Raw genomic sequence first — 20,765 nt, forward strand, 5'->3', positions numbered from 1 at the left:
AATACGCCTTCGCGCCGTGTTGCTTGTTGGTGCGATGGCGCGTTGCTTGTCTGCGCGAAGTCACGTTGCTTGTTGTCATGATAGCGCAAAGGCGCGTTGCTTGTTGTCGTTAGCGTGAAGGCGCGTTGCTTGTCTGCGCGAAGGCGCGTTGCTTGTTGGCGTGAGAGCGAGAAGGTGCGTTGCTTGTCTGCGCGAAGGTGTGTTGCTTGTTAGCGTGAGAGCGCGAAGGTGCGTTGCATGTTGGCGTGAGAGCGCGAAGGCGCGTTGCTTGTTGGCGTGACGGTGTGTTGTGACTAACACACAGTCACGCTTTTGCAAATGGCCCTATCCGGACACCATAGTTGTGAACATCGCGCGTATGAATCTTGATAGATACCGTACATCTATTTCAATGGCTGGGAATTATCCGATAGAGATGAATACAGAGTGTAAATAGAAGAAATAAATTTCGTGTTTTGTAAATACATGATGGCATGAAGAGCAACGTTTGATGTCGACATACTCCTAGTGAAGCGCTTACCCTCTTATGATTCACTGTAACACTGTAGTAATGAATGATCGTGGAAATGTAAGCTCAAAACAATTAATTGAACTCATGGCCTGATGAATCAACCATTAAAAAAAAAGTTTCAGTGCAGGAAAAAAAGAAAATTCAAAGCGATGTAGGATACGACCCAGTAGAATGAAAGGACCTCCAAGACGCTTAATTCACAACGTACATTTTCTGAAATAAAGATATATTTGGTGACAACTCCCCCCCCCCCCGACAACCCCTCCCCTCCACTTAAAAAAACCCCGAAGTAATAGTGAGTGTAGTCTGGTTCCCGCCTACGCTGCTCATTAATCACTCGTTTTGAGAACACTGTGAGTGACGGGGATGGGAACCAGATTTACCTGGATTAACAATAACTAGGTATGAACGTATTGGATTTAGGATTTTATGCACATGAATACAGTATCAAGACAAATACAACATGACTATAATTAAATGATAAGGTAATACAATGTATTTTACATGACTGCATTTCAGAGTAACATTCTATTCCACTTTGCACTGTTACATATGCGTGTATGATTAGATTATTTGTTTCAAAAAATCACTATTTCAATACTGTTAAAAGAAATTTAAATTCTGTATTACGATTAAAAAATATAGATTAAATTCAACAAGCTGAATACATTTAATTCAAGATACGCAATGTTAACCAATCCGTTACAGCAATACTCGGTAAATCTCATCAAAATGCACATAAAACATTTCAGTGAAAGGACATTGTAAATGCTCTGCACACAAACACAACCAAGTGGACATATACCCCAAGTTAACAGACTTCGTTCCGCGGCCAATAACCATTTATTCTGTGATATTCGGCTGCTGTGTTTGCCAATCAAGAAAACGAGTTATATTGGAGAAATACCGAGGAATAAGTATATTTCGTTGCTGGGAATTTCTATTTTCATGTATTTGAATATCATGGATCAGTGGCATGCTTTACTGTTGCAAGAAGAAAAGTATAAGAAACAGCCCCAAAGCGATTAAGTCCGGGGCTTACCATTACAGAAATATGAAATATCATTCAGAAAATTATAAGGAACTTAAATATGTTTTTATGCGTACATGTATCATGCTACATCATCGTAAGAGATCTTTGATATGTTTCCTCCTATATCACACACACTGAAGCCCTTGTGATGTGTGACACTGAAGGCCTTGTGGTGTGTGACATTGAAGGCCTTGTGATGTGTGACACTGAAGGCCTTGTGATGTGTGGAAAATAACTTATTGCATTGTCATAAACAAGAATAGCGACGATCCTTTTACAAAGACTAAAACCAAATCCGACCCAGTAGCAATATTCTTTCTCTCTCCTCTCTGCGGAGCACCCATTGAGCTGAGAGATTGCCTGAACCATACTAAAGACTAAAACCAAATCCGACCCAGTAGCAATATTCTTTTTCTCTCCTGTCTGCGGAGCGCCAATTGAGCTGAGAGAAAGCCTGGATCATACTAAAGACTAAAACCAACCTCCGGCCCAGTAAGTCTTTTGTTTTGTAACCCTGAATTGAACCTTTTAACAAGAAGTGGTATTCCCTCTTTCTCCTATTGAGCTGAGAGATTGTCTGGACCATTCAACAGTTGTTTTTCCAGGTTACGGTCCTCGCTAAAGGAAAAAATAATTTTCCATGAAATTGTTATGAAAAAAGATTCGAATCGCATAATATGCGCACGAGTTGATTATGACCAGCTAAACGGCAGATATGTTAATGGAATGAGAGTACTAAACCCTCGGATGCGTATCAGGACGCAGTTTACCCAAGATTGAACACAGGTATAAATGTCCAGGTGTTTCGTGAATGGAGAGAGTAACTCACTGCAGATAGTTGTGTTGTTAAAAAAGAATAAATATGACCTATAAACTATTTTTAGTCGATTCTGATTAGCACTTGGAATGAAATTTTAAATATTGGTGCTAATTTATCTAAATTTAATATATTTGATTAGTGAGAGGGTAAAAGGTAAATCTTGAGGTCTATGGGAAATGAACTGGCACTCATTTCCCTACAATCATTATCCAGGAAAACTACAGGAAAACAGCTTTTAATGAAAAAGCATTTAAAGCTGACACTTGTAGTGGTTCTGTCAAAGCTTATGGAAAGTGAAGATAACGAACAGTGATCAATCTCATAACTCCTATAAACAATACAAAATAGATAGTTGGGCAAACACGGACTTCTGGACACACCAGAGATGGGGTCAGGTGCCTAGGAGGAATGAGCATCCCCTGTCGACCGGTCACACCCACCGTAAGCCCTATATCCTGATCAGGTAAACGGAGTTATCCGTAGTCAAAATTAATGTGACAAGAACATCAAGTGACTTTTGAAAGAGATATGGGTATTTATAAAAGGGTGAAGATAAGGAATAACTATTTATCTCATGTACTACAAATAATACAAGTACTGAAGCGGGGCAAACACAGATCTCTTGAAACATCGAAGTAGGGACAGGAGAAGACTCCTATGTCGACTTATCAAACCCACTATAAACACACTCTCTCTTAATCAGGTAAAGGGAGTAATCTGTAGTCTACATCAGTATGTAAAATGTAACAATGGTAGGAAACACGTCAGACATTATGTGACTCAACAACTCTTTGTAAATGATATTAAAACCACGACACAACTGGCGAAATGCCAACTTTAAGTGCAACTGTTCACATCCTGCAATACTATTAACCTCTAAATTACACACAAGAACACACATTCATGACATATCATAATGAAAAATACCATTCTTGAGGCATATAAATTATAGGACATTGTGTTAGGCATGTCATTCATAAGGACCCATTCTTGACATAGCATCTCATCAGGATTCTATACCTGTCACGATATCTCACCTGAATCCCATAACCGACCCACAATTTCATCATTATGAATTGAAATTTACATACAAGACATAGTACATTTAATTCCCTCAATGATGTTAGTTTATGTTCGTGGTTAGACCTGGTATCATTGGTAAATCTGTTGTATATTCCATGTACAGGTGTATGTTTCATTAGTTTTGGGGTATAGAGTGGTACAAATTATTTTTTAACGGAAAACAATTTATCCAAATGTTGCCCATCTTTATCAAAGATGTGTGTGAAGTCGTTAGTTGGGGGAATCTGTTGAAGGGAAGTTCGAGAAGGAGGCCTGGAGAAAAACTCTGCCTGGGAACCACGCGAAAAGAGATCAGGGGGGTCAAATTCCCAAGCTACCGGAGCACGACCAGTTAGTTCACCCTTTTTTGCAAGAGGTCGCTCCCATTCATCGTTGCTCTTAGGTCTGAAATTAAAAGAATGGACATCATCAGAAACCCTTTTACACATTCATGATTATATACTGTTGGTGACATTGTGCTTTAATGAGGTTACCTTTCATTGGAGCATTTCTTCCGTATGCATAGCCCGGATGTTACAACGATCCCGACAGTCAAAACAGATATTGTCGCCAATAAACCAATGGCTGTTGTAGATAAATTTGATTTCTTGGGTGACAATTTCTTCGTTTGCAATGTGGACACCTGATCATCAGTAGTGAGCATTGGACCATTTATTGAAACTGTTGTTTGTTCTGACGTCGTGGTGCTGATCTCTGTTGATTCCATCGTAGTTGGACAATCTGAAATAATCAGTTATAAACAATTTTGAAAAAGCTTCCGATGTTTTTGTGAAGATAAGACGACAAATTTCAAGCAAAATTAATCGTTGAAAGATGGGATCGAAAGTTCTCCGTATATATCTACCATGATAAATTGCTATTTTAATCTATGCTGTATTATTGTCTTCATGAAAAGGTAAGAAAACTAACTGTGATCAACATTGTAAATCCTATCAAATTTACAAAAAATGAAAGGGGACAAATAAGATCACTGGAAACATGAGAAGTAGGATCAGGTACCTAGAAGGAGGAAGCATCACCTGTTGACCGGTCACATAGTGATCTCTATATTTTAATTAGGAAAACGGTGTTATCCGCAGTCAAATTAGTATGTAAAAAATGTCATAACAGTTGATATGACAGACAGTATTCGAGTTAATGACAGCATGTATTTGGAATTTAGGTAGATTCAAAGACCACATAAATTCCGACGTGCTGACTTTAAACGAGACTTTGAAATCCCTGATCTGTAAGATAAAATTATTTGTCCATATTTATTTCTACGACTTATGTATAGCTTAATAGCTAGTTTCAGGTGAAATTCAACCATTTACGTATACACTCTTTTCTTTCTTTCTTTGAATGAAACAGTGAACATGTCAAATAGTGACCAATTGCGTATATCATATACATTTGTATGTGCAGTTTTACAAATTTGTCTTCATACACCGATGGTTTGCTAATTTTGAGATGTCATTAAAAGCAAAGATAGATTTGGTCATCATGCTTACCCTCTTTCCAGTTGTACTTGTTGACTGAAGGATCACACTTCCAACAGGACGTATTAGACTCGAGCTTGCCTGCCCTGATACACCTACCATTGATGTAGCAATATCCATCCTAAGATAGAAGATGAAGGTTTTAAGATTTACCGTCTTTCCTAACAAATTCAAGTACATTATGCAATATTTTACAAATCCATATATATATATATATATATATATATATATATATATATATATATATAAAGCACAAACAAACAATTATAACACCCAACCTTACGTTTACCCCTAGGATCTAAACGATACATGTGATAATCAATTAATTAATATATAGAGCACTAAATAATCACAACTAGGTACTGAAAATTTTCGTCCCAGCCCGGGGTCGAACCAGTGACGTACGGCACCCACCGCCTAGCAAGAATGTCAAACCAGTGCGTAAGTCCACTCGGCCACAACAACTTCCTGTGATTATTTAGTGCTTTATATATATATATATATATATATAACCAAATACCTGCAAAGTAAAATATATATTTCCAGTGTCGTTGTTAAAGGTCTGGCACTGCGATTGGTACACATAAATAGAGTGATTTTCAGTAAAACGTGATCCGTCGTTCGACAGGGCGAACACAAACTCTGTTACCCAGGTATCGTTGTTACCATACACCAGAGAGCAAGAGCCCTCAAAGAGAGTCCGGGCATCCAACTTGTCTGCGTACAATTCCTGAGATATCAGTGTATTAGTGTCTGAAATCTAAAGTCATTTACATAGAATGAGAGTTAGCAGGACAGTATCTGCCGTTTGAAAACTATCATACTAAATACTACACATGTATAGACAGGCTTTACCTCGTGTCTTGTTACAGAGCCTGTGTAATATGTTTTACCTCCTGTCTCGTCACGAAGCACGTGGTATTGGTGTTTTCAAGGAAATAAGATGCAAACATCGTAGTGTCATCACAGTCTTCCTCCGAGCGGTCACAGAGGCCGTTTTCAAGGACATTTATTATTGTAGGGGGCGCTGTTATATCAAAATAGCAGTCACTTCCACCATACCCAGGATCACAGGTGCAATTCCCTAACATTACAAGAAAGTAAAAAAAAAAGATTTACAACAGGTAAATTTCAATTCTATGAATACACTCTGTTTAGAAGTTGCAGGGATTTGTTATATTCAATGCGTAAGAATCACAAAGATATGGGAAGACTATATTTACCGTCAATGCACTGTCCATTACCGCTACAGTTGTTTATACACACACTGAGAACTTGATAAGTAATGGCTGGCTGTTCTTCCTGAAGGGTTGCATTGGAATTAATCAGGACCTGGCATATGTCTATAGCGCTCTCAATGTGAACTGAGGTAAGATTCGGATTTCCTGTCAGCTAAATGGAAACAATTTGGTCATTATGAAACAAAAAAAAAAAAAAAAAAAAAAAGAAGATGGAATATGATTATGCACATTCGAAATGGAACCAATATTTCGTGCTGATAGAGTGTTGAAAACTTTTATAACAGAACGATAATTATTACACAACATTGAAGACATTACAAGAACATTGAGACTGAAATCTAATCGGTTAGAGCTGAAGCAGCCGATAGCTAACCATGACGTCTAATACACAATTCTGAATAGAATCGTTGGAGAAGTCCGCCACGTTCTCAAAACAGGTTTGGTAGGTGATAGACTGCTCAAAAGCCGCATTACAAATAGTTGTCGCTTCATCCGCCGAGAGTGTGACATCTCGTTTTGTTCTCTTTGTACTCCTCTTACTCTGCAAGTAAACAAAGAAACGAGAATATATCTGGACTATGTTATTCAACGCGACGGTCTCTATTTCTTTCTTTCCATTCATCTTCTTCTGTCTTTTGTGATCGTTTAAATGATGAGCAACACCAAATCGTATTTGGATGAGAGGTGACGATAACGAACAGTGATCAATCTCATAACTCCTATAAGCAATACAAAATAGATAATTGGGCAAACACGGACACCTGGACACACCAGAGGTGGGATCAGGTGCCTATGAGGAGTAAGCATCCCATCCTCTGTCGGGGTTATCATAGAAATGATGTGCCAGAGTAAAATTTTGCTATTATGTAAGACAATTGTAAACACAATGTTTTGAATCATACCAGTACGTCTGTGTGTTTAACTGGACGGTCATTATACGACCTTATGTTCCTCTTTCTTCTACTGCTGGCTTTGCGAACTAGACACGGATATTGCTTTCCCCTTGAAATAGTCCCACAATCCGTGTAGCTTATATAACTACACTCCGTCTTTTTACTGTTACACGTGCATAGTGGGGTTTTAACACGACTCAGAGAAGTCAGTGTGTCGAGATCCATATTAGGATTCAAAAGGTCTTTATCATCTTCTACCCTGGAAATGAATGTTGTCACACACAATTTCATGTTATCAACTTAACAAAGTCAAAGTCAGTAAAACGCATTTTATTAAAGATTAAAACAAATGTATCTTTGCTGCTACTTAAGGAATGTTACCTCCAGGACATCGAGAAGTCATTCGGATGGTTGATCGTATCAAAATCATTTGGATCGTCTATTGCCCCATTCCTTCTTGTCAGATCGTTTACAGTCCCCTTTCCGAGAATGCCACACAGACCGGAACTTTTGTCAACATCCGCCACAGATGGATACACATACGTCTGGAGGAACCAGTCTATGTTAAACTGGAGCGTTGTTTTCACGTAGGTACCGGTTGAAAAAAAAATCTGTGAAAATGTCATCACAATGAATGATAATACATCTGGCTAAACAGATTTTGTTTGTACTATACGATGTGCATTCTCCAACATCAAACGGAAAGATATAATTTTGAGAGACTTCTTGCTTGATAGGAATATATACAAATGTTTTTGTGTATATTGAAAATCTCTCAACTTATCATGTAAACAAGTGTGATTTTGTGCATAATGAGAATATCCCACTTTATCATGAAAACAAGTGTATATCTCACTTTATCATGTAAACAAGTGTATAATGGAGATTTTATTATGCATACATATCTAGATATATCTCACCTTGTATGATTTGTCGGCCTCTTTTATCACTGTCAGTGAACTATCATCACACACAGGAAATCTGATGTATTGTTGGCCGTTACATGCGTTAAAGATAAAAACGTCCTTACCCGATCGAGCAGCCAAAGCACAAATGCATCTTGCAGTTTGAAACATGCATTTGTGATGTCTTACTTGCACCTGCAAGAATACCATGCATGCAATCAAAACAAGAACTATCTTGTTCAATTTATCTTGAAAATAAAATGTTGGAAATGCAAGTTGCCATGGTAATTGATTGCAAGTAATTATATTTTTAAGTTATTGAAAGGGATATTTAATTGTCTGATTCGAGATATTTTCAAGTGTATCTAATGGAAATCGCACCGATACTGAATGTTTGTTATTGTATTTAATTTCTAAAAAGTACGTTTAAAAGAAAAACATATTACATAGAAATACAGTGAATTACATTTCATTCGCGAGAACATTTTTTACGCATAATGTTGAGAGACTAACAATTCGCGAAAATTTAGTTCTCGTAAATAAGCTCTTACACTTAGAAGACTTAGAAATACTGTTTAGGGGGAAATAACTCACGGTGAAAATATTCAGCTGTATTCACGGTCTACACAAATCCGTGAATTCATGAAACCGTGAATAAGTTTTATAAAGAGGAGATATCCTTGCTTTATAGTTCACTTAGGGTACCTGAAAATATCTGGATTTGACGTAGTCAGCATACAAGACACTTATAACCACGCCAATCAGTAATGATTTAACCATTGATCTTTTAATCTCCCCTTTATTTTAAAGGTGGATCCAACTATCGTTGTTTGATCAATCAAAACACAAGCGGCCTCCACGTGGAATCACATGTGTACAGGCCCTTACGCACCTTTACCTCTGGGATTAATTACATGTGTACAGGCCCTTGCGCACCTTTACCCCGGGGATTAATCACCTGGGAATTTGTTAACATGTTTGTGTAACTCGGGCTTTTATTTTTTCACTTATCTGTCATTTCGAACTTTATAGTGACGAAACAAAAACGTTTCTCAACATAATTCACACACTCTATATCACTTGTCTCATTAAAAGAGGGAGCTCCATCAAACCATAAACGATAAAATAAGTGATGTATTAATGTAAACTAAAACATAATATGTAAATTTGCTCTGCAAAAGACAATGCAATTGTTTCTAGATATGCATAACGGTACAAATTTAAAATCAAGATGAAATTGGCTTTTACATGTTTGATTGCATTTGATAGTTACCTCTTGGTCATGCACTTGATTACGGTACAAAAGGTATGTGTATCCAGTTGTGCACCCATTCTTTTGGCATTCATAGGAACTGTAAAATATAAAAGAAAATACCTCAAATACATTTTGCAAACATTTAGAGTTGATTTTTACTTCTTCGTTTGTACATAGGTTAATGTAAAACTTATACGGTACCAATTTTGATGCACCAGATGATATATATATATATATATATATATATATATATATATATATATATATATATATATATCTTGCTCTCTCTCTCTATCCACTACCTACCTACTTACTTACCTACCTACCTACCTACCTACCTACCTACTTTTCTAACTATCGACATATATGACTTCTTATCTCTGCAATGCCTCGATGTTCAAACGATCTTCCAAAATACTTGGATCAATGAGTAGATCCTATTATTCTAAATAACAAGCATGTACACTGTTTATTATATGCTGATGATCTTCTATTTTTAACCTCTGCAAAAGGTCTTTAAGACAAACTAGACAAGCTTAAAGAATACTGCTCTGACTGGTGTCTAAAAGTCAATCCTTCCAAGACAAAATTCACTAAGTTTTCAACAAGGCTGGAATTATATGAAAGTTTACTCAACAACATAGATCTTGATTCAGTTCTAAATTCTTAATATCTCGGTCTCTATTGTTCAGCATCTAGTTCATTTACTTTAGCATAATTAAAAAAGCCTTGAAAGCACATTCAAATTTAGTAACGAGTTTATAAAACTTAATTCAGGTATAAAAACAACTGTTCATCTTTTTGATCACACAAATACGCTCAACTTGATGTACGGATGTAATGTATGGGATACTTTCAATCCACTTTCTACTAAGTTTAATAGAGATACGGATTTTTAAAAAAATCTATATTGAAAGACTCCAATTGTAAAAAAAACTGCACACTCAATTTTGTAAAAGTGTTCTAGGTGTTCAAAGAAAAGCAGCAACTTTTGAAATGTTGTCTGAGCTTGGAAGATTTCCATTAGTTTACTATATCTTGAGTAACTTACTGACCTACTGGCATAGACTAGAAAGTAAAGAATCTTCAGACAATGAAATTATTTTTAATGCATACTTTATATTCAAGTTTCTATATGATCAAAATACTCCTTGTCGGTCTGTTTGTGTAAGTTATATAATCGATGATATTACAGAGATAACAAAAACCTTTGTGTGAAAGGAGTGTCAGCTAACACTTTCTAAATACATATCCATACTCTTCTTTTATCTGCATGTTTAAAATCCTGGAACATGGAAAGATGTCAGCCAATAGTTTTAAAACTCAGGGCATATGTTAAATTTAAATACACACTCCTGATGAAAGGTTATTTTGTCATTCATCAATAATGTTGAATACAGAAAAAAAAAGATTTACTAGGTTTAGAACTTCATGTCATCAACTAATAATTGAAACAGGTAGGTATAAGAAAATTCCAGTAGTAACATTGTGTAATATGTTTTAATGTTCCTGAAGCATCGTCCCTTGGTAACTTCTTTTGCTATCTATGCTATATAGAAATGTACAAATCCCTATATTATTTTACATGTTTAACTATTTGTAATGACATTACATGTAAATCATCTGTATCTGTATTTATTACGTAGAAAATCTGATAAACAACATTAGGTCGCGTAACATAAACTATTTTTCTAAGCACATCGTATGAAAGAATCTACATATGATTTTGAAGACGGCTAAAATAAACCAATGACTAAATTCTACAAAATTAAATGTTGGTCGTCTAACTGTCATGTTAAAAGATCGAACACACTCGCCAGAATACGATCAAACACAAAGAAAAATTACTCACTACAAATCAAAGGTCCTCATATGTGGGTCAGCTAAAGAATAGCAGTATTTTCCTTTCCATTCTGTTTTACTTTCAACTATGTTGATCTGAAGGTAAAAACATGGTTAAGAAATAACTGGATATTTTCAGTACTTATCATACTGTGTCTGTGTATGTTTTACCCTGATATCTACCGTGATATCAGGTAGGGCGACACTGTTAAATACTGATGATGATGTATTGTCGTCACTTCCACCAGTCTTCAGTCGCAGAATCACATTGTTATCTATTCGATATCCAAGGTCATCTTTATTGTATATGGTCATCGTATACTCTTTATACCATATATTCTTCTACTCTGATACTTGTGTCTTTCGGGATAAAGAATACTCGGTATGTTGATTTCGCACTGTTTAGCCCCACCTTTGACAGAACAGGCTTGTGTATTGTTATCAGGGAAATTTAGAGAAATAGGAAGACCCGTAATCCCAACGTAGCCGGCCAGAGGGAGTTCTAATGTAGGAGTAGTATACGGGATTGTTGGGCGTATACGTACAGTTGCCTCCCCTTTTCTTTCCATGTCAATCGTTGTTGTCAGAACCTAAGAAATAAAAATATTACCGCCATCTGTTTCATCTTTGGTTTTTTTTTCCATAAACTCCATATCCCTACGCTCGAAACGGTTCAATGACATCTTACCTCAATTCCTGCAAAGAAAGTGGAACTAGACGTCGAGTTGCAGGGGTAACTGTCGTATGAGTTTTTTGCTCCAATGACGCAGTGAATCTGCAAGGAATTTTACTTATTGAATAGAATAAAATAACTCTTAAATAGTGGCCTTTGGTATGGGGAATCGTAAGAAAGAATGAAAACCGAGAAATTCATATTGGATTTAAGTTTTACAATCAGGCCATGACTTCATTTGATTTTTACAATCACACCATGACTTGATTTGACTTTTACAATTAGGTCATGGCTTGATTTGATTTTTAATCAGATCATGGCTTGAATTGATTTTTACAATTGGACCATGACTTAATTTGCATTTTACAATCATACCATGATTTAATTTGCTTTTTACTATCAGACCATGGCTTGATTTCATTTTTACAGTAAGGCCATGGGTTGATTTGATTTGTACAATCAGGTCATGACTTGATTTCATTCTATTTACGATGTTAGCTGTAGGTTTTCACATACTTACTCATAACAATTTAATCCAAAAAAATCATTTTAAAAGAACCGGTTTCTATGCGGGATTTGTGAATTCCATTTAAGGAAGTGAATGGGACCGAAAGTCCTGTACACAAGCTCCTGTGCATTTAATTATCAAGATGTAAGACTTACGGCTGGTGTGACCAGTTGACGGGATGTTTACTCATCCTAGGCGCCTTATCCAACCTCTGATATGTACAGGACTCCGTGTTTGCCTAATTTTGAATTCCTTTTAGGAGTTATGAAATTGATCACACTGTTCGTTATCTTCACCTTTTCATATGTACAAAATTAAGACCACATTACTATTTTTGTACATTGAATAAATTGTAGCTATTCTACTGTCATTTGTGGATGCTTGTACGAAGTTACTTATGTCGAGATTTTCCTATACGATTCATATGAAGCTCTAGGAATTGAATATCAAATTCTAAGTAAGACCCAAGACGTTAAAATAGGTAGTGATTGCTCCTTCGCTAAACGCTCGGCATTTAGAAGTGAGAATCATGGGTGTTTCTGATATGACTTAAATCACGGAGGTGCTGTGTCGCTACAGGCGTGAGTAGGATAAAGAAACTTTACTGCTACGGCTCTGTGCGCTAAGCATAGGTGGAACTTCACCTACAGCTGGTGATGTCTCAATATGAGTGTAAAATTCTCGAGAGGACGTATAACTATCAATCAATCAATCAATCAATCAATCAATCAATCAATGAATCAATCAATCGAAGTAAGTCCATAGACAATTTTACTGATAAAGATAAGTCATTGTCTGAGGTTTAAGTACAAGTTCTTGCACTTTAAGCAATGAAGAATTATCTAGTTCTGTAAGTCATCTCACCCCCCCCCCCCCATATTTTAAGAGGAGTTCCTGAATTTTTTTTTTTAAACCATCAATCCATAAATTTCTAGAGGCAAGGGATACCGAGGACCTATTCTAACATATTCAACAGGGGATGCTTACTCCTCCTAGGCACCTGATCCCACCTCTGGTGTGTCCAGGGGTCCGTGTTTGCCCAACTATCTATTTTGTATTGCTTATAGGAGTTATGAGATTGATCACTGTTCGTTATCTTCACCTTGCATAGATCCCTACGGGAATGCTAGAATATTAATGTAGTGATATATTTTGACAAACGCGGCTCAGCTAAGGCTATCCGAGAAAAATCACAGTGCTGTTATAAAGTACCTCTGTGCACATCGCACCATATGACGTCACAGTGAAAAAGTACGCCACAGCGTACATGTTCTGATAGTTGTATCGCGGGGAAAGTGTCATAATATTTTGTCGTTATTTACTACTGTTATCAAGTGATAAGCTGTATACGTGAAAACATATCTTGTCAAATGATTATTTATAGTATTTCTTTATGATATCAAATCATTCTCCCATTTTAATATATAGTATGCACGAAGGTGATATTCAAATGATATTGTGACCTTGAAACCGCCCCTACTCTGAATGACTGATGAGTTTAAAAATTCCCTCATGTACCTAAATAATCTCATACTGCAGAAACAGTGGCAAAGTTCAGGTCCATCTGCTATAAAAAACAATATGAGTTTTTCTGATATATAATCTAGATATAAATATGTGTTTGAAAAGTGCAAGGAGCAATTTCTGTCTTGTATATTAACGATATGATGTGTATAAGAATGTGGACAATCCCGGTAATTCGTTGATGACTGTTAGTATGTTGTTAAAATATAGCATGCTTAATTTGAGTATGCATTTGCTCCCAAAACGTTTCAGGTTAAGGATTTTTATTCTTTTCTGAGTATATCAGTAAGCATCCTCTGTTGACCGGTCACACCCGTCGTGAGCCCTATGTCTTGATCAGGTAAACGGATTAATGCGGAGTCAAATCAGTGTGCCACGAACGGCGTAACAATCGGTAAGAAACAAGCCAGGCAGCATTGGACGCAATTATTGATTGTATTGGCAAACTAGATCGTTATAGCGGCCATATAATTTGAGAAATACTGACTTTAAACGAGATTGTTGAAACTCCTTAAACATCAACTTGTTTGTCAGTAACCTGCCTCAAAACTGATCATACGCACAATAAGCTGTTGTTAAGAATACCATAAACATAATTCTCCGTCATGAAAAAGTTTAGTCTTGTATTCTGTCATAAGTTAAATTCTGCACAGATAAGAAGACATAGACAGACACAAAGCAAAGAAGAATAGATAGGCATATAGAAATACACTGTTTGTTTAGTATATATGAGCACAAGTAAGCGGACAGACACACATTATAGTAACCACCGTTAGTTTGAGATGGATAAGTACAAGTAGGAAGAAACAGACAAGTAAGAGTTTCTGTTTTTTAATAGTATAAGTACAACTAAGAATAAACGGACACATGAACAGTAGTTACTATTGGTTTAGTACAAATAATATTACCAAACATCCTATCTTCTTCCCCGCTTTCCATAAATCCTCAGTGGTAAACAAGGCCTCGTTTAGCGAGGAGGAATTCACGACTTGGTCGTTAATAATCTTGGTGTTGTCTATATACCACTGGACATGATAATACAAAGAACTGTCGGAGAAATTATCAAACGCACACCGTAGCTGTACACTAGGGTTCCATTGAATGTTTCCTTTTTCGCTCGTGACTCTCGTGTACGAGACACCATGATAAGTAACTTTTGGGTTTGTTGGCGTTTCTGCGACACCTAAGAAATACAGGAAGAATATTGCACGAAAAATGCCTTTGATTGCTCAAAAATGATGTTTGTTGTTGTTTTTTTGGAATTCTGCAGAAATGGTATATACTTACAGTCTTCATCTCCAATTTTTTCTAAAAGAAAGATAAATGAAACAATGTCATAATTTCAGTTGCATACATCTCATGTTTTGTCCTTCTAAAGATTTCAAAACGTATTCATAGTATTTCTGCAAGACAATTAAAATGTTGTCATAGGAAGAACACCTAATTATACCAAAACAGTACGCTGAGTTGCAAGATTCCAGAGGAACGAGGTTGTAAACAAGAAAAGATTGACATCGTTTGATTTTGATGGTGACACTATTCTGACAATCACTCGAAAATCCAATCCCACAAATTTGCACATCGATCTCATCGCCAACAGCTGCCGGGAGTATGCCTGTAATGAAATATTCTGTTGTAATATCATATAAGGTTTTTTTTATACTCCAGTGAATTCGACATAAAATACACCACATAATCTTCATTATTTGGTTGATATCTGGATATTCTATTGCACATAGATGTTATTAACAAACGAGTAGATCTATTGTTTATGACAACTGGGATGACTTCAGGTTCTCCATCGTCAACTTCCCATTTATATAGCAATTGTCCAACATCACCTGTATTACTTTTTATATCTCTCAACTGATTCATTACACATAAGCATGTTCTACGTATAATCGAAGTTTAAAATGATTGGAACATGTTGAGAATGATAAGTGGATGATACAGGGGTTTCAAGACTATCACTTGAAGTCAGCATTTTGCTAATTCTATAGTCGTTATAATGATCTTAGTAGGATACACAACCTGTCGGTTGCATGCAGTATGATGCATTTTAAACTAATTAGAAGGCCGTTCTTTTGAAACTGATTTTGATTACGGATTACTGCGTTTACCTGATCAAGATATACAGAGATATACTCATAGCGTATGTGACCGGTCAAGAGGGGTTGTTTCCTCTTTTGTTCCCAACCCTGGTGTGTTCAGCGGTCTGTCTTTGTCCTAATCTTAATTTTGCATTCCCTATGGATTTTATAAACGAAAGACCACTGTTTGTTAGTTTCACTTTTTATCATTAAATAGCTATGATTACTCGATTCTTCCCAAGTGAGTTTACAATTTTAAAACGCGTATAAAGAATACTATCATAAAATAGCACAGAAATAAACCCTGTCGGAAACAAAATCTATTATTACTTAGACAAAGTTCACAAATGCTCTCTTTCAGTAACGTAGCATGGTTGACAAGACCAACTATTGACGCACGCGGCAAATGTGACGGCAACTACTTGGTCACTTCAAAACTATGTAAAGTGAAAAACTTAAGATAATGAACTGTCGGTTCCTCTATCAGATTACTTTGTCTATAGAAAAGTCATTTTAGTGTATAAAGTTTTACATGGTTCAATGCCAGATTATTTAAATGTTTTTGAATATGTATCAGAAGTCAGTCAGAGGCAAAGTAAAAATTCGAATTCAAATATATTGTATATACCCAGGGCAAAAACAGAATATTATAGAAGATCTGTCAGCATTTCAGGGAGCATAGTGTGGAATGCCTTGAGTCAAAATATAAGAAACTCAACAAGTGGTGTGTGTTTTAAGAGAAATTATCTTAGCGATTATCACCATACTTTATAAGCTTCATTTTGTTCCTATTTATCTTACATTCATAATTATTTCTTAGGTTTATATGTATTCTACTTCTTTTAATGCAAGGTGAAGATAACGAACAGTGATCAATCTCATAACTCCTGTAAGCAATACAAAATAGATAGTTGGGCAAACACGGACCCCTGAACACACCAGAGGTGGGATCAGGTGCCTAGGAGGAGTAAGCATCCCCTGTTGACCGGTCACACCCGCCGTCAGCCCTATATCCTGATCAGGTAAACGGAGTTATCCGCAGTCAAAATCAGTGTGCCAAGAACGGCTTAACAATTGGTATGAAACACGTCAGACAGCATTTGACCCAATGCGAGGTTGTACTGACGAACTAGATCGTTATAACGACCATAGAACTTGCGAAATGCTGACTGCAATCGAGACTGTTGAAACCCTGTACCATCAACTTGTTTGTCGGTAGCTTACCTCGATTTAAAAACTGACTATACGCAGAACAAGCTCTTGCATATCGAACCAGTTGAGATATATAAACACCATATGAAGGTGATAATGGAATATTTCTACATAAATATGGGAAGTTGACGATGGAGAAGCTGTGTTTATTTTACTAATATCTGTCTGTATGTTATATGCAGGACCATATTGAAAACTAGCGTTATCGCTAAATATGTAATCCTGGATAAATAAAGGCTTTATTATTGTTATTATTATTATTTATTAATAATAATAATTATATATTATTATTATCATAACTGTGATCAATTTCATAAATATCATATGGAATACGAAATTGAGAGTATGGTAAACACGGATATCTGGAAATATGTGGTGTCAGTTGTCCAGGAGGAAGCATTACATATTTACAATAACGAACCAAACCATTTAGAAACCTTTATTTTTTCCTGCATTAGTTCTTCACTGTAGTTCATTCTGACAGGCTGAGGATATTGTAAACATTTTAGTAAATATTCCATCGTATTAAGTAACTTTCAAAATACTTATATATAGACATGTATGTTAAATATATTCAGCTATATATATATATATATATATATATATATATATATATAAAATACGTATTTCAATTTTTGAATTAAAGTATCATAAATAGAAATAACCCTACACGAAAGAGAAAGCAAATACTAGAAATTCTGATTAATTGAAAAAAAACAACAAACATCCTGCGTAGTCGTCCTCAAAAGCTCAGGAACTAACTTCTCAAATGCTTTAATTTGTGAAGAACGGAATGATAAAAACTTCTTTCTTATTGAATAAAATGACTTTTAGACGGTGGATATATATATATATATATATATATATATATATATATATATATATGGATTTGTTTTTACTATCAAAATTATATGTTGATGATTGTAAACAATTTTTGAAAAAAAAATTCAATAATAATTTTTGCTATCTACGCGAAGATAATCCCGAAATATTGATATGTTATATTACTCGTTTCATAAATATGCATACGATAACGGCGCTGTAATCAATAGTCGGCACCTCTGAAGTCGCGGTTTCTCCGCCAGCCTTGAATCTGAATGCCCTCCGTAAACGACGTGTCCACTGAATGTCCCGGTGACGTGTCCACTTAATGTCCCGGTGACGTGTCCACTGAATGTCCCGGTGACGTGTCCTCTGAATGTCCCGGTGTGTTTTCACGGCATCACACGAAGTACAAAATCTTATTCGATGGATATAATGTACACTGCACAGTGCAGTTTTTCTTCCAAAATACTTCTGAAATGTTGATTATCTAAAGTAGGAAGACCTATTTTCCATGAACAATGTAATTTGTGTTTGAATGGGGCGATTTCTTCAACTTTACTTTTTAAATTTTCAATCATCGTTAATTTGTGGAGTAATTCAAATTGATTTAATTGTCGTACGTTGGTCTTATAATTTGTTCGTTGTTTTGTTTATGTAATTGAAGATATCACGAACGATGTTTGAACAAATGCTCCAGCTTTTGTAGCAAGCCCATCGGATCAAGGCTACATGGCATATTTTGAAACACTTGTCCCTTCACCTCGTGAATTTGGGTGTCTTTGATATTGTACACATTGTGCAAAGCGGCGAGTTTCTTCCAGCAAAAGATAAAGCAACGCTGGTTATAATATTATGATAATTCTATGTAAGTTGCGTGGATAGTTCAAATCAAAATGGAATCAATCGTTCAACATTGATAACGGCGACAATTGCTTTGTGCCGACTTCAAATTGAAGTAATTGAAGTGAAATTAGCATGAATCACCATATTCATTTTCCACTTGATAAATGCAAGAACTTCGTGAGTTCGACAGTACATTCATTTTACATGTATTTGAGTGTGCAAAGAACAAGGAATTTTCCCAAACTTTCACTTGTGATTTATATTAAATAACTACAATAGAAAAAAAATTGTGTTTGTGTTTTGGAGAAAATTTGTAATAAAGAAGTTCGAAAAAATCACAGCACATGCTGTATAATTTTAGTTTGTTTTAAACATTTTCTCTCATAAGGCCATGACAAACTTCTCAATCAGCAAGCGTCAGCTGATTGTCAGATGGAGGACGTGGATCTCGTGTGTAAAAAAAAAATCGGGAAAATTTTCATTGTCCTTTGCTGAATAGATACATCAAATGATTATTCTGCCTGTCTCATCAGGGAGTTCGATTTATAACTGTAAAATACTTTTCCATAATACTGAGTTCATTGATATTCAACTAGACATGTAAATAAGATTTTACAGCACTCATTGCGTAAAATTAATCACGCTAATTTTCCATAAGCACTAATCGTCTCCATGATTTGTGCACAAAGTCGAACACCTTAGATTTTAGTGGAAATTGCTCAATAAAAGAATAGAAGATGAATTTCTGGACAACAGAAAATATATTCTGTTCATCAAGACAAATGATACATGTATGAAAAAGCTTTGTACATGTAGATGCGAACATCGATCGTTTACCGACAATTTGGTTTTACTATAATGTCACTATAATTAATCACATCTTAACACACAATTCTTTATACGAATTAAATAGACAAAAGTACACAATATTTGTTTTTTAAGGACCCGATCTTCAGTTTTTTCACAAGTACACAGAGGACTATCGATGATGTTACAATGGAATAAATGTTTGTTTAAATTGTGTCGAAGTCTTTTATGATCATTTCCAACAGTTGGTACACAAGCATTTTTTTTTTTATAGATTTACATTTAGATAAATGTAATTTAGAATATTTCTTGTGTTGTAATTTCAGCAGGAAATATATATTTATGATAGTTTGGAATCAAATTCTGGTCCGCTTTATACATTGTTTTTATTCATACTGTTTTTTGCCTAATTTGAAGCTGACTCCAACCTGTTTCCAAATAAAGAAATTCTCTCGATGCTTGTAAAGTTCATCCTATAACTAATTTGCTGCAATTAATTGAAATGCTTCTAGGTAAATTTGCATATTTAGATCCCTCTATACCCTGTTTGTTGAATATTGTTTAAGGAGGTACTCTACATCGTCATTATGGCTGACTTCCTTTTAAAACATGGATGAAAATATAGATATCAGCAATATTTGTCTCTTCGTTTCAAATTTCATCGCCTAGCTGAGTAGGTCAGTAGGTTAGCACGTCGACTGCTGAACTGTAGGTCGCGGGTTCGAGTCCAGCAGGGGTTTTGTATTTGGTTTCAGATCGGTTTTTACTGAAACTGCAATTTTGACTAAATAAAGTAAATTTGAAAGTTTTCACTTTCAAAATATTGTACATATCCGCCACTTTTCATCCATATGAAATTTCTCTGATGTAGCATACATGTACCTCCTTAATGTCCCACTCGAGATTGTTTCACCTATATGGAGACGTTGCCGGTGAAGGGCTGCAGCACTTACGGCCCTTATGTAGGGAGGGATCTTTGGCGTGCCCCATTTAGCCACCTCTTACGACAAGCAAGGGCGTACTAAGGACATATTCTAACACAGATCTCCACGGGACCCTATACTCTGATCGAATCTACTTTAGATAGCTTTTTGATAAATCCAACATTCTATTAGTTGAGAATTCGTGATTGAAAATTCCAAGAATTCAGACAATTATTGAATGACACGTCATATGAATATATTCAAAGTTAAAATAACTAATGGTTTAGGATTTAAGATTA

General features: G+C 35.7%; 2 protein-coding genes across 2 annotated transcripts; both read right to left on the reverse strand.

The window, feature by feature from the left end:
* Positions 1-919: 919 nt before the first annotated feature.
* On the reverse strand, positions 920-4,159 carry LOC130052997 (uncharacterized). Its single transcript, XM_056159383.1, has 2 exons — positions 3,921-4,159; positions 920-3,831 (listed from the first exon to the last, which is right to left on the reverse strand). The coding sequence occupies exons 1-2, from the start codon at positions 4,151-4,153 to the stop codon at positions 3,591-3,593; spliced, it is 474 nt and encodes a 157-aa protein (XP_056015358.1). The 5' UTR covers positions 4,154-4,159; the 3' UTR covers positions 920-3,590.
* Positions 4,160-6,512: 2,353 nt separating this feature from the next.
* On the reverse strand, positions 6,513-8,152 carry LOC130053679 (uncharacterized). Its single transcript, XM_056161073.1, has 3 exons — positions 7,441-8,152; positions 7,069-7,318; positions 6,513-6,707 (listed from the first exon to the last, which is right to left on the reverse strand). Exons 1-3 carry the CDS (start codon positions 7,683-7,685, stop codon positions 6,513-6,515), a joined length of 690 nt encoding a protein of 229 aa, XP_056017048.1. The 5' UTR covers positions 7,686-8,152.
* Between the last annotated feature and the right edge of the window lie 12,613 nt (positions 8,153-20,765).

This window comes from Ostrea edulis, chromosome 3 (assembly GCF_947568905.1).
Source record: "Ostrea edulis chromosome 3, xbOstEdul1.1, whole genome shotgun sequence".
NCBI lineage: Eukaryota > Metazoa > Mollusca > Bivalvia > Ostreida > Ostreidae > Ostrea > Ostrea edulis.